Source organism: Camelina sativa, chromosome 8, assembly GCF_030686135.1.
Source record: "Camelina sativa cultivar CO46 ecotype springtype chromosome 8, ASM3068613v1".
In the NCBI taxonomy this organism is placed as follows: domain Eukaryota; kingdom Viridiplantae; phylum Streptophyta; class Magnoliopsida; order Brassicales; family Brassicaceae; genus Camelina; species Camelina sativa.
The window spans coordinates 5271161-5283599 of record NC_141887.1 but is presented as its reverse complement, the minus strand read 5'-3'; the positions used below and the strand labels follow the sequence as shown (position 1 = coordinate 5283599).

Genomic DNA, 12439 nt, shown 5'->3' with positions numbered 1-12439 from the left:
AATTTAATAATATTTTATTAATTCCAACATATCCACTTTATTAATCATCTACTATATAACCATATTATATAGTATTTTAAACTTTTTTCATTTTACATATTCGTAATATTTTAAAAATATTATTAAGTTTATATATATTAATTATAATATTTAAATAAATATGAATCGAAGTTCTTCTTACGTATATTATTAAGTTTATATATATTCATTATAATATTTAAATAAATATGAATCGAAGTTTTTCTTACGTTAAGAATCAAAGCTCACATGTATTAGAAAACAAAATGAGAATCAAATTGTTGTTTCTTTTGTTTGCAAATGATTCAAAGATGGAATATCTTCAAAACACAATAGAAGATGTGGTTAAATATATCATAGTTTCTATTTTTATATTGATTTTGCTGTAATTTTTTTTTTGGAATGAAATGTAAAATATTTAGGAAATAAAATCTGAAGTAATTCTATTTTTGGAAAAAAAATTAGGGACTAACTTTGTAAATAAGTATAAATAAAAGGATAGAACCCAAAATGTTCTTCAAAAATGTATATATAGATTGAACACAGTATGTTGTTATTTGGTCTGTTTAGATTCATTAAACCAAAATTAATATGTAGCATAAACATTTATAAATATGACCCTTTTTATTGCTATATCAAAGATTGGAAAAGTAACTCTTTTTTAGTCAATTGTTAAAGAGTTGTTTACGAGGGAAAAGAATCGAAGGTTCTCTTTATTAATATAAGTCAAGGTTTGTCAAAGATCAAACTACAAAATGAATTCGACGAGCCAAAGTGACGAGAGCCGAGCTCTACAAAATTAGACGACCTCGAGTGGTTAGTCCAATTTACCGAATCGACGAGTCAGCTGCCAATTCTCTATTATTTCTCTAACGGTTTTTTCTCTCGTTTTTCGATCTTTTTTCGAATGTTGTACGTTCCTATTGTAAATCCCCGACCGCTATCTCTTAGTGAGTTGCATGTCCAATCCCAATCCATGAGCCCACCTTTTTTAATGGGTCTCACGTCCTCTGACTAGGCCCGTGAACCCATCCATATCCGACGGTCGGTTTGCTACGTCCGAAAGGCTTCAAAGACTTGTTTACCATCCCTACAAATCACCACATGATCTTTCTCTGTGTTTTGTTCTCACTCGCGCAGTTCCGACAATCACTTTCCGGAAGGTCACCCATTCTGAGACTACTCCGGCAGAAGCACGCTTAACTCTGAAGTTCTTTAAGGACACTTGACCGAAAAGATAAGTGCATTTTTGTGACATAGGTGATCAAATCAATTCTTTTAAACTTCTCCGCAAACCGGGGTGTCACAATTCACCTCCACTAACAGAACGCAACGTCCTCGTTGCGCCCCAAGACTGTCACCCCCGACGGTGTGAGCCCACTCGACTCCACACTCGTTTGGGTTCGGTTCTGATACCACTTGTAACGCCCCAACCACCACCTCTTAGTGAGCCGCATGTTCAATCCCAGTCCATGGGCCTACCTTCCTTAATGGGCTTTACGTCCTCTCATTAGGCCCGTAAACCCATCTATATCCGACAGTCGGTTTGCTACGTCCGAGAGGCTTCAAAGACTTGTTTATCATCCCTACAAATCACCACATGATTTTTCCTTGTGTTTTGTTCTCACTCGCGCAGTTCCGACAATCACTTTCCGGAAGGTCACCCATTCTGAGACTACTCCAGCAGAAGCACGCCTAACTCTGAAGTTCTCTAATGACACTTGACCGAAAATATAAGTGCACTTTTGTGACATAGGTGATCAAATCAATTCTTTTAAACTTCTCCGCAAACCGGGGTGTCACAATTCACCTCCACTAAATGATCGCAACGTCCTCGTTGCGCACCAAGACTGTCACCCCCGACGGTGTGAGCCCACTCGACTCCACACTCGTGTGGGTTCGGTTCTGATATCACTTGTAACGCCCCAACCACCACCTCTTAGTGAGCCGCATGTTCAATCCCAGTCCATGGGCCCACCTTCCTTAATGGGCCTTATGTCCTCTCATTAGGCCCGTAAACCCATCTATATCCGACAGTCGGTTTGTTACGTCCGAGATGCTTCAACAAGTCTATCATCCCTACAAATAACCACATGATTTTTCCTTGTGTTTTGTTCTCACTCGCGCAGTTCCGACAATCACTTTCCGGAAGGTCACCCATTCTGAGACTACTCTAGCACAAGCACGCTTAACTCTAAAGTTCTCTAATGACACTTGACCGAAAATATAAGTGCACTTTTGTGACATAGGTGATCAAATCAATTCTTTTAAACTTCTCCGCAAACCGGGGTGTCACAATTCATCTCCACTAAATGATCGCAACGTCCTCGTTGCGCACCAAGACTGTCACCCCCGACGGTGTGAGCCCACTCGACTCCACACTCGTTTGGGTTCGGTTCTGATACCACTTGTAACGCCCCAACCACCACCTCTTAGTGACCGCATGTTCAATCCCAGTCAATGGGCCACCTTCCTTAATGGGCCTTACATCCTCTCATTAGGCCCATAAACCCATCTATATCCGACAGTCGGTTTGCTACGTCCGAGAGGCTTCAAAGACTTGTTTATCATCCCTACAAATCACCACATGATTTTCCTTGTGTTTTGTCCTCACTCGCACAATTCCGACAATCACTTCCCGAAATGTCACCCATTTTGAGACTACTCCAGCATAAGCACTCTTAATTCTGGAGTTATCTTAGGACTTTTGACCGAAAAGATAAGTGCACTTTGGTGACATAAGTGGTCAAATCAATTCTTTAAACAATTTCGCAAAACAGAGTGTCACACGTATATATAAAATATTATGTCGGTTTGTCCATCGAAATGACCAAAATACCCTCATTCACATTCTGAGAACCCAATCAATTTATTTGGGTTTTGCAGATATTCATTGGCAGGACCTATTTTTGGGATGAAAACCAACTCCCAACATCAATAGTTTTAACTTTCAAAAATAACAACAAAATTTTGTCATGAATATTATGTTTATTTTCTTAGGTAAATGGTTTGAGTAAATGTTTCAACACATACCATTAATCTAAAATAGAAAAACGCAGAAAAATATATGTTTAAAATTTTGGCTAGTGATTATTAAAACTTGTAGCATAAAGTTTTAGCAAAATGTATCTGCTTACTTAAACAACTACATTATGTTAGAGGGTTCCTATAGCTTCTTGTAATCTGAGTCATATAACATTTTAATATACGATAAAAACCAACGATTTTTCTATAGAAATATCGTATATTTTTCAAAGTTTAACATACAAAAAAAAAGGAAAAAAGATGGCTAGCTACACGAAGTATTGGTGAATACATGGTCACACATGCCAAGTATACTATTGTATACTCAACTACACAAAGTATATGTATTACATGACCACATGCATGAACTATATGACGTTATGCGGTCAACATCATAGACATATAATTCAGTACACCGGTCAATTGACTCCGGTGAAGACCGACGCTGACTCCAGCGTTGACCAACACTCAAAAAAAAAATCTAAATTAAAAAAAAAAATTATTATAGTAAATTATTTATGGGTTTTCATGATTAAAAGAAATTTTCTATTCAATATCCAAATATTTTTTATATATCTCTAATATATTCATTTTTATAATTAATTACTTTTTATTTTTCAAGCTAAAATAAATAGTTAAATAAAAATCATTTATAATTATTTTCAAGATAAAAAAATTCATTTATAATAATCTTCAAGATTTAAAATCATTTATAATGATTTTCAAGATATAAAACAATTTATAATTATTTTCAAGATATATATATATATATATATATATATATAAATTTCTCATAATCAGATTATTTAATTACTACAAAATCAATAGAATCAAATTCAATTACTTTCATTAGAAAATAATATGCAAAATATTGAGTATATGAATCTTTACTCTAAATTTTGCATGGTAAATGTTATAAAAAAATTTATACACTCTTTACTTTAAAATTTACATACTCAAAATAACATATAAATAACAAAAAATTAACAGTATTTACTTTTAACATATGAACATTTTCATTTTTACCCTCTTTTACATAATTACAATATGTTAAATTTATTTTTAGAAATTTTTTTTAAGGTTTGGGTTCTCTATATTACATTTAGGATATATTTAGGAAATAGATTCAAAATATCTTTAGATATTGAATTAACATATAAAAAACAACAAAAAAAAATTAACAATATTTACTTTTAACATATGAATATTTTCATTTTTACCCTTTTTTACACAATTACAATATGTTAAATTAATTTTTAGAAATTTTTTTTAGGTTTGGGTTCTCTATTTTACATTTAAGATATATTTAGGAAATATATAAAAAAATATTTAGATATTGAATAGAACATTTTTTAATTAATAAAAACCATAAATAATTTAATGTAATAATTCCTTATTTTTAATTTTTAATTTTAGAAATTTTTTTTGGTCAACACCGGAGTCAACACCGGTCTTCACCGGAATTAATCAATCAGTGTACCAGATTGTATGTCTATGGTGTTGAACACATGACGTCATATAGTTCATGCATGTGACCATATAATACATATACTTCGTGTAGTTGAGTATACTAATTGGTATGTGTAACTATATATTCACCTATGTAGCTAGCCATCTTTTTTCCAAAATATATATATATATATATGTATCATATAGTATATTATCATGAGATGATTTAAGAAAGAAATATAATCAAACAAAAAAATATAAGAAAACAAAAGATTAAAAGTTGGAAGAAAGAAAGAGAATCTCAATTATTTGCCTAATAAGTGCATTGACTGGTTTATGTCTAAAAAACCAAAATTTCTTACACAATTAACAAAACTCCAAAATCAATTAGTAATTTAATTTCCTTCCATTAATGGTCATTTGACCACAATTAACACCACAATTTAACTCAAAGTGACTCAAAAACAAAGATTACAGCCAAATTTCTTTTTGCCATTCCCGTACGACACTGAGTGAATTATGAATATTATGAAGTCTTCGCCTTCCTCTTCCTCCTCCAATTAGTCTCTCTCATAACTCCGATCCAGATCCCAAATAATCCTCTCTTCTTCATCTTCTCCGATCTGGATCCCTAAAAACTCAACAACAACAATGTCTTCCTCTCGATTCGATTCAAGCAAACAATACACAACCACCAGCCTCGTAATCGGCTACGCACTCTGCTCCAGCCTCCTCGCCGTCATCAACAAATTTGCAATCACCTACTTCAACTACCCTGGTCTTCTCACCGCACTCCAGTACCTTACCTGCACCTTCGCCGTCTGGCTTCTCGGCAAATTAGGGTTTCTCCATCACGATCCTTTCACCTGGGAGACTGCTAAAAAGTTTCTCCCCGCAGCTATCGTCTTCTACCTCGCCATCTTCACCAACACAAACCTCCTCCGTCACGCTAATGTCGATACCTTCATCGTCTTCCGATCTCTCACCCCTCTCTTGGTCGCCATCGCTGATACTATCTTCCGTAGTCAGCCTTTGCCTTCGAGGCTTACCTTCTTGTCTCTCATCGTCATCCTCGCTGGTGCTGTTGGGTATGTTGCAACTGACTCGGCTTTTACTCTTACGGCTTATTCTTGGGCTTTGGCTTATCTCGTTACCATCACTACTGAGATGGTTTACATTAAGCATATGGTGTCGCATCTAGGATTGAACATTTGGGGATACGTTCTGTATAATAATCTCTTGTCTCTGATGATAGCTCCGATCTTTTGGTTTCTCACTGGAGAACACACCGAGGTTTTCGCCGCCGTGAATGAGAATGGTGGCAATTTGTTTGAGCCTGTTGCGTTTTCCGCTGTGGCGCTGTCTTGTGTGTTTGGTTTCCTTATCAGCTACTTTGGATTTGCTGCTAGGAATGCTATCTCTGCTACTGCGTTTACAGTCACTGGTGTTGTTAACAAGTTCTTGACTGTTGTGATCAATGTTCTGATTTGGGATAAGCATGCGACTCCTGTTGGTTTGGTTTGTCTCCTTTTTACTATCTGTGGAGGTGTTGGTTACCAGCAGTCTGTGGCTTTGGATAAACCTGTAGACACCGAGAAGGATAACAAGAAGGATAGTGAGAAAGGCGAGGAAGATGAAGAGTTGACGCCGTTGAATCAGGGGAAGATAGCTTCTGTTGTATGAAGAGAGGTTTCCATTTGTTTTGCACCCGTTTCAGGTGTGTAGCAATTGATTTCGGAATCTGAATACCTTTGCATTTTTTTTTTTACATTTTACAGAGGTTTCTGGTTTCTGACCTCTATATAGTATTACATTTTGTAAACCCTTTCTCCCCTCATCTTCTTATCCATCAATACAAAATCAGTTTCTGTTCTCTGTGTTACAATGTTTTAAGGGATGCACAAAAGATGGTGTTGTGTTGTTATTTTGTTTTGATGCTAATGTGAAAGAACAGTAAAAGATCCATCTCCCATACGAGTCTGCAGGCAAAGGAATGGATAATGTTTGTCTGCAGATTAGTAGTTGGATAGTCTCATGCGTTCAACTGTTTTACATTTTTGTCAGTTTACTAAATCCGTTCTGTTGAAACATTACTGTCGGGACAGGTGAGCTAGGTATCTATTGGCTTTTTGATTGATATAGATCATTTGAATGTGTCAGAGCATTATATAAACAAAGCCGGCCTTGAGGTCAAGCAAGGCAAGCCTGGGCTTGTGGCCAAAATGATTATATACATTTAACCGGCTGTTAAGACATCTAAAGTTGCTGAGTAGTCTAGCAGTAGAAGCATGTATTAAATTGGTATGTGACCATCCTCTCCTAACAAGCTAGCTTTTCAAGATGAGTACTTCTACCTATTAAATTTGCTTGTGTCGAGAACGAGCACACATACCAAACTCAGAACTGATAAGAAAAATGAGAGTTATAGCCTAATTGGTATGTTTATACGAGATTTTTTCAATTGTTAATTATATCATATCAACACTTTGACCTATAGGCTCCGTGCACTTCGCAAACGTTTGTGCACTACACGAAAAGAGCAATGTGGTGCTTCAGATCCACGTAGCCAGCTTAAAGTCTCTTTTTACTACAGAAAGGTTGAGGTCGTGCCGTCGTGGGTTGGACGCAATCTGACTGGATCTCCACCTTTGTGCTGATTCACATATTTTGTTTGTTATTTTTGGCATTTTAGTATCTATTACATTTATAGAATGACATAGGTTCAACCATCAGAACGTATTCTTTTAGAAACGTAACGTCTTTATGTCTTTATAATTTCTATAGAGTATTCTAAAAGTTAGCGAATTATAGTTTTGTTTTCTACACTACCTTTAAGAAGTTGGCTTAAAAAGCTTTTCTAAACTTAACCTTTCTACTTAATTTCAAAAGTAGGAGTGTGATGAAAAGATTTAGAAAAACCTTCATTACTGAAGTGTTGGTAATATTTTAAAGATAACAAAATGTCTAAAAGAAAGCTTATTTTTCTAAAAAAAACAAACCATCTTCTTCTAAGCCTCGTGATTCAATTATTTTTCTAGATTTTTGGCATCCGTGGTTGACTTAAATCCTCAAGCATGAGTCATGACACTGTCCCTCGTGAATCATTTATTAATCCCTCTGCAATGATATAACCAAAAAAAAAGAGAAAAAAACGTATGGTCGTATGATTGATACCGACATTAAATTTTTATATATAAAAACTTTACAAAGAGAAGGTGAGGCCAGAGGAGAAACTAATCCCGGCCATATTTGAGCCTTGCAAGAATCTACAATCAGGTAGTGGGACCAACTCCCACTTATCCTTCTGCTTGTCATAATCCAACCAAATTATATTCCATAAACCTTCATGATTCGTCATTAGAGCCACTCTAATCACCCCTAATCTCCTCTCTAAGCAACCCATCATCACACCACAAAGCTTGTTGCTGATCACTTCACTCGGTGCTCTTGACACTAACTCCCACTTCTCACCGTTTGCGCTTATTTCCCAAACCTCTACACTCTTCATCGTTTTATTCATCTTCGAATTATCTACTCTGTCTAATCTTATCATCACTTTGTATTCATCTCCATGTATATGCAACAGTTGACTCTCTAGATCGTTTCTGCTGAACCCGACACTCGACGGGCATTGTCCGATCGCGCTTTGGTTTAATCTCGGCCGCAAAATCCTCGGAAGCCGGTTCGTCATCGAACCATCGTCATCAACGTTCATCACAGTACTCTCGTGAGGTCGATTCGATAAGCTTAAGAATAATACATTGTTACTATTTTTCTCAAAAGCCAAATTATTTGTATCCTCTGCTTCTATAGTATGCCACGTGGCTGTGTAAGAATGATAAGTAAACAGAACCGGTCGGTTATTCACCATCTCAGCGAACATAAACCGGAAATGACTTGGACTTGATGGATCAGGCACAAGCTTCATACCGGATCGTCTCCAAGACGATGTTCCACGTGGACCTAACGGACATGAGCTGATTCTTGTAACGATCTTGCCAACCAAATCAACGGCTATAATTCCACTATGAGTATTGGAGGCAAATAGAAGAAAATTACCGCTGGCCGTTAGTAAATATAAATCTTCACCGGGGCGAATCTCCCCGGCGAGTATTTCAGCCACGGGGATCTTGAACCACCGTACGGATCGGTCAGAGAACCCGTGAAGCACACCGTTGTCGCGGCGCCAACGCCTCGTGTAGACGAAGATCCACGTGTCTCTCTGTGATCCGTCGTTGAGCTGTCGGATGAAACTACGGTCAGAAATTGTTGTCAAAACATACTTGTTGAGTAGTTTCATTCGGATGATCTCGGGTATACAAAGATGGAATAAAATGTTTTGTATGAGTTCAGAGGGAAGAAGGCAAAAGCCTATGTTGGTGTTTGTGTCTTTGTTACATCTTTGGCTTTTCTCCATTTCTTATTATATTTTTTTGAGGGGTGGTGGTTTCGAGTTGATAGGATCAACTTCAATGTTGTAGGTTATATTTATAGAAGAGTGATCTAACTAGACATAAACTTTGTGGTGGGAATATAAAATATTTTAAGTCGTTCACTTGTTAGGTCAAAGCCAAATTCACTACGAATTGATGAAATATATACCACTTATAAACTTTTTTTATTTGTTTTACTTGAGCTTAAAGGTACCATCGAAACCACATACATTAAAGTTGATAGGGGCATGAGTCATGACCTACTAAAATCCCCTATATCCAAAAACAAAAGAAAAATAGCATTAGTTTATAATCATAATATGACTGACTTACAAGACTAAAACTTACAATTTCCTATTAAAAGTGACCTAATTACTCTTTCAATAATCGTAATAACCACTAAAAGAAAAATATTCTTATCCACGTCGAATTGACAATACGGCTCACCAAGAAAACAAGGAGAAACGTGGAATTCCACTAGAGCATCACCACAGGAAGAACGTTTTTGCTTATGCTGTTTAGTGTTTACAGTTACTGGTTTGCTATAAGCTATACGAATCATGCCTTCAAAAGGATATAATCTATAATGAATTTTGAATGTTACTATACTGAAGTTTATATGAGAAGATAAACATATAGAGTATATCTTAAATGGGGTTGTTTTAAAGATCGTCATGTACAATGATGATTTGAGTGTTGGTTGGCTAACTTGGCTTTACAAGCAAACGATAGGTCAATGGATGTTCACATCTTTATCAAAATTAAAGCTTTCGGCTTACGAGTAATGGACGGTGGAGATGATGGAGGTCGCGTCAACCTTAATAGTTTAACTGTTTTTTTGTTCTCATTTTTAAAGCATTTTAACTATAGCCAAGTATATTTATTTTACTAAAGAATCAAAGCAAACATTATAAAATGAAATGTCATTTTCGAACCAACTTTATAATATTTTTGTATTAAAAGGCAAACTGTTAATAAAAATAGTATTTACAGAAAATTTTACATTGAGTGAAACCATTTTTGTTTAGTGTGATAAGTTTTGTAAAACTATCCAGTAAACTTAGTGTTTGGTTGGTTTACGTAGCACGTGAAAACATAATTATTTTGTTGATGTATGATAATAATGATACAATCTGAATGAAATGCATACATATTTGCTAAAGCAAATGCAAATATGTACCAAATGCGTAGCTCGTCTTGGGGGAAGAAAACTTACTCACACAGAGATAAGACATCAAAACTACACTTTAGACAGAGCAGATCATACATGCGGGTGAGCGTTACGCATACACGTTTCCCAGTCCTTCATCACCACCTGCCACGCCATCTCTAGCTGCTGCATTAACAAGCGACTGCGGAAAAAAATAGAGACTTGTTTCAGTTAGGCCTAATCCTTATGCAATGACGACAATCACGAGTTTAGAAAGTAACCTGGAGTTCCTGTTCACAGTCTTTAAGGTTGTCAGTGCACTCTCTAACCCTTGAAAATGACTTATGTAGCTACCACAAACAAAGACCATATGTCAACAAAAATTCCGTAATAACACTAGCTTCGAAAACAGGACCGGAGCCTATGCTTACCTTTGCCAATTCTTTTCGGCGTTGTGAAACCAGTTTCTTTTCATTGATCAACAAATCTTCTAATCTCTGTCTTAACCATTTCAAATGAGAACAAATCCATAGTCAAAAATTTCAGGTTTGTAAGATATAGAAAACGCATACCTTAGACTTTTTTTGTAACTCTGAGCACACAACTTCTTTTTCTTCCAATCTGTCCTCCACCACCAGCACCTTATAATTGAAACTAGCCCATCAATTCTTCCGATCGCTCAATGATCATGTAAAAATAGTTCACCAACAGCCTCTATGGGCAGATAAAACGATCTCATACCTCATCTTGAAGTGCCTCACGTATCTTAATCAGCGAATCCAGTTCTCCTTTCACCTGTATAAAAGATGCAAGTTGTCACATAAACTATGCAACAATACATGGCTAACAAACATCATCTTTACCTGAAAACTCTGATCTCCACTTGTATTAGAGAAGTGATCTTTTCCACGCCCATCAAGCATGGTACTGCTAATTGAATACAAACATAAAAAGATTAAGACATTTTAACAAAACCAAAGCAAGCCAAAACATTCGTCAAACGGTAACATGCACAAAGCCAACAGGAGTACGTGATTTCTTCAAATCTATTAAACCAGACCTTCGGCATTTGTGTTTATCAAAGACAATTTATCATACTTAACCACAACAGCATCCCCAGTAGCATCCCAGTATTGACTCATTTAAACCAGCAGACCAAATTTACAGGTAAAAAAAAATCTCATAGTACAAATAAACAGGTGGAGTACTCCTATATCTATCTAAAAGCTAACGGCCAATGTGAAGTCTACTAACTACACAAACTTCAACAAAAAGTTTACCTATCATCTCTCTTTGTTTCTTGGCTCCTACCTTCATGAGTACTGGTCCCATTGATTTTGATTCCCCTACCATTATCCCCAAAAGACCGATCCCCACGCCAATCTCCTCCATCACCTTCAAAAACTCTTTCCTTGTAACCATTTCTATCAAGCATATCATGATCATTTCTCCTCTCAAACTCCAGTGAATGCTCATAAGCTCTTTCCTTCTCTATGTAATGTTGATCTTTTCTTCTGTCCTGAGACCTATCCCGTTCTCGGGACCGATCACTATACCTATCCCTGTCATAATTACCATCACTTCTCCTATCAGGGCTCCTATCCCATCCACCGTGTGGTCGTACCCTCCCCGGACCTGGATTCATTCTTCCACCTCTTGTCGTCACCTCATTCACACGCACTGCACGCCCACCAATATTCTGATTACGAGCTCAGTACCGTCAAGAATATAAAATACTCCCAAAACATCATTATAGAAAAGGGAAAAAACAAAACTAGACTAGTTTTGTTTCTTTTTTTGGTTTTAAAACAAAGAAAAAGAACCATACTTTTCCATCCATGTCGTCGATAGCATCATCAACCGATCGACGATTTGAAAAAGTAACAAAGCCATAGCATTTCCCTCTTACACTCCGGTCATTCACAATCTGAATTCCCAAAACAGTACAAATATGTCAAAGTACACTCTGACCAGCTCACATCAATTAATATCTACTATCTCTTAACACCATCACAATAAGATTGAAATCTCAAATATGAGAACTAATTATTTATCGTTTAAAGTAATGAATCATCCTAATTAAGAAACCTAAATTTAGCTAAGATATTGGAGTAACAACAGAAAGAGAAGTTTTTTTTTAACCTTAACGGTGAGCACAGAGCCGTAAATAGAGAAGACACGGCGGACAGCCTCCTCGGTGATGTCGTAAGGTAGGCCGCCGACGTAGACGGAGTTGCCATCGTCCATCGTCATAGCTTCTTTAATCGACTTTAGTCGGATTCCACACGGAAGCATAGAAGTCATTCCCTCGAAACCTCGGAGTTACAAATGGGCCTGCCATTAGGCCCACTAACCAAACCCGGAG

At 36.5% G+C, this 12439-nt stretch overlaps 3 protein-coding genes across 6 annotated transcripts; 1 reads left to right on the top strand and 2 right to left on the bottom strand.

Annotated features, from left to right (window-relative positions):
• The first annotated feature begins 4888 nt into the window (after positions 1–4888).
• Positions 4889–6366, top strand: LOC104706335 (GDP-fucose transporter 1). The gene has a single exon (XM_087461708.1). The coding sequence runs from the start codon at positions 5143–5145 to the stop codon at positions 6172–6174; it is 1032 nt and encodes a 343-aa protein (XP_087317834.1). The 5' UTR covers positions 4889–5142; the 3' UTR covers positions 6175–6366.
• A 1292-nt stretch (positions 6367–7658) lies between these two features.
• Positions 7659–9040, bottom strand: LOC104706334 (uncharacterized). Its single transcript, XM_010422521.3, has 2 exons — positions 8551–9040; positions 7659–8454 (listed from the first exon to the last, which is right to left on the bottom strand). The coding sequence occupies exons 1-2, from the start codon at positions 8906–8908 to the stop codon at positions 7694–7696; spliced, it is 1119 nt and encodes a 372-aa protein (XP_010420823.2). The 5' UTR covers positions 8909–9040; the 3' UTR covers positions 7659–7693.
• An 832-nt stretch (positions 9041–9872) lies between these two features.
• Positions 9873–12411, bottom strand: LOC104706332 (uncharacterized). Of its 4 annotated transcripts, none has more exons than XM_010422518.3 (9): positions 12217–12411; positions 11903–12001; positions 11355–11773; positions 10938–11004; positions 10816–10869; positions 10647–10715; positions 10506–10571; positions 10356–10424; positions 9873–10276 (listed from the first exon to the last, which is right to left on the bottom strand). In XM_010422518.3, the coding sequence occupies exons 1-9, from the start codon at positions 12376–12378 to the stop codon at positions 10205–10207; spliced, it is 1077 nt and encodes a 358-aa protein (XP_010420820.2). In that variant the 5' UTR covers positions 12379–12411; the 3' UTR covers positions 9873–10204. The 4 variants fall into 4 exon arrangements, with proteins under 4 accessions (XP_010420820.2, XP_010420821.2, XP_087317833.1 ...); XM_010422519.3 differs by having other exon boundaries at positions 10938–11001; XM_087461707.1 differs by having other exon boundaries at positions 10938–11001; positions 11355–11754; positions 12217–12369.
• Between the last annotated feature and the right edge of the window lie 28 nt (positions 12412–12439).

Coding starts and splice junctions, on each gene's coding strand:
- LOC104706335 (XM_087461708.1), top strand. CDS start 5,143: ATGTCTTCCTCTCGATTCGATTCAAGCAAACAATACACAACCACCAGC.
- LOC104706332 (XM_010422518.3), bottom strand. CDS start 12,378: ATGACTTCTATGCTTCCGTGTGGAATCCGACTAAAGTCGATTAAAGAA. Junction 12,002..12,216: donor GCTCTGTGCTCACCGTTAAG/GTTAAAAAAAAA, acceptor TTGGGAATTCAG/ATTGTGAATGACCGGAGTGT. Junction 10,572..10,646: donor AGTTACAAAAAAAGTCTAAG/GTATGCGTTTTC, acceptor TGGTTAAGACAG/AGATTAGAAGATTTGTTGAT.
- LOC104706334 (XM_010422521.3), bottom strand. CDS start 8,908: ATGGAGAAAAGCCAAAGATGTAACAAAGACACAAACACCAACATAGGC. Junction 8,455..8,550: donor ATATTTACTAACGGCCAGCG/GTAATTTTCTTC, acceptor CATGTCCGTTAG/GTCCACGTGGAACATCGTCT.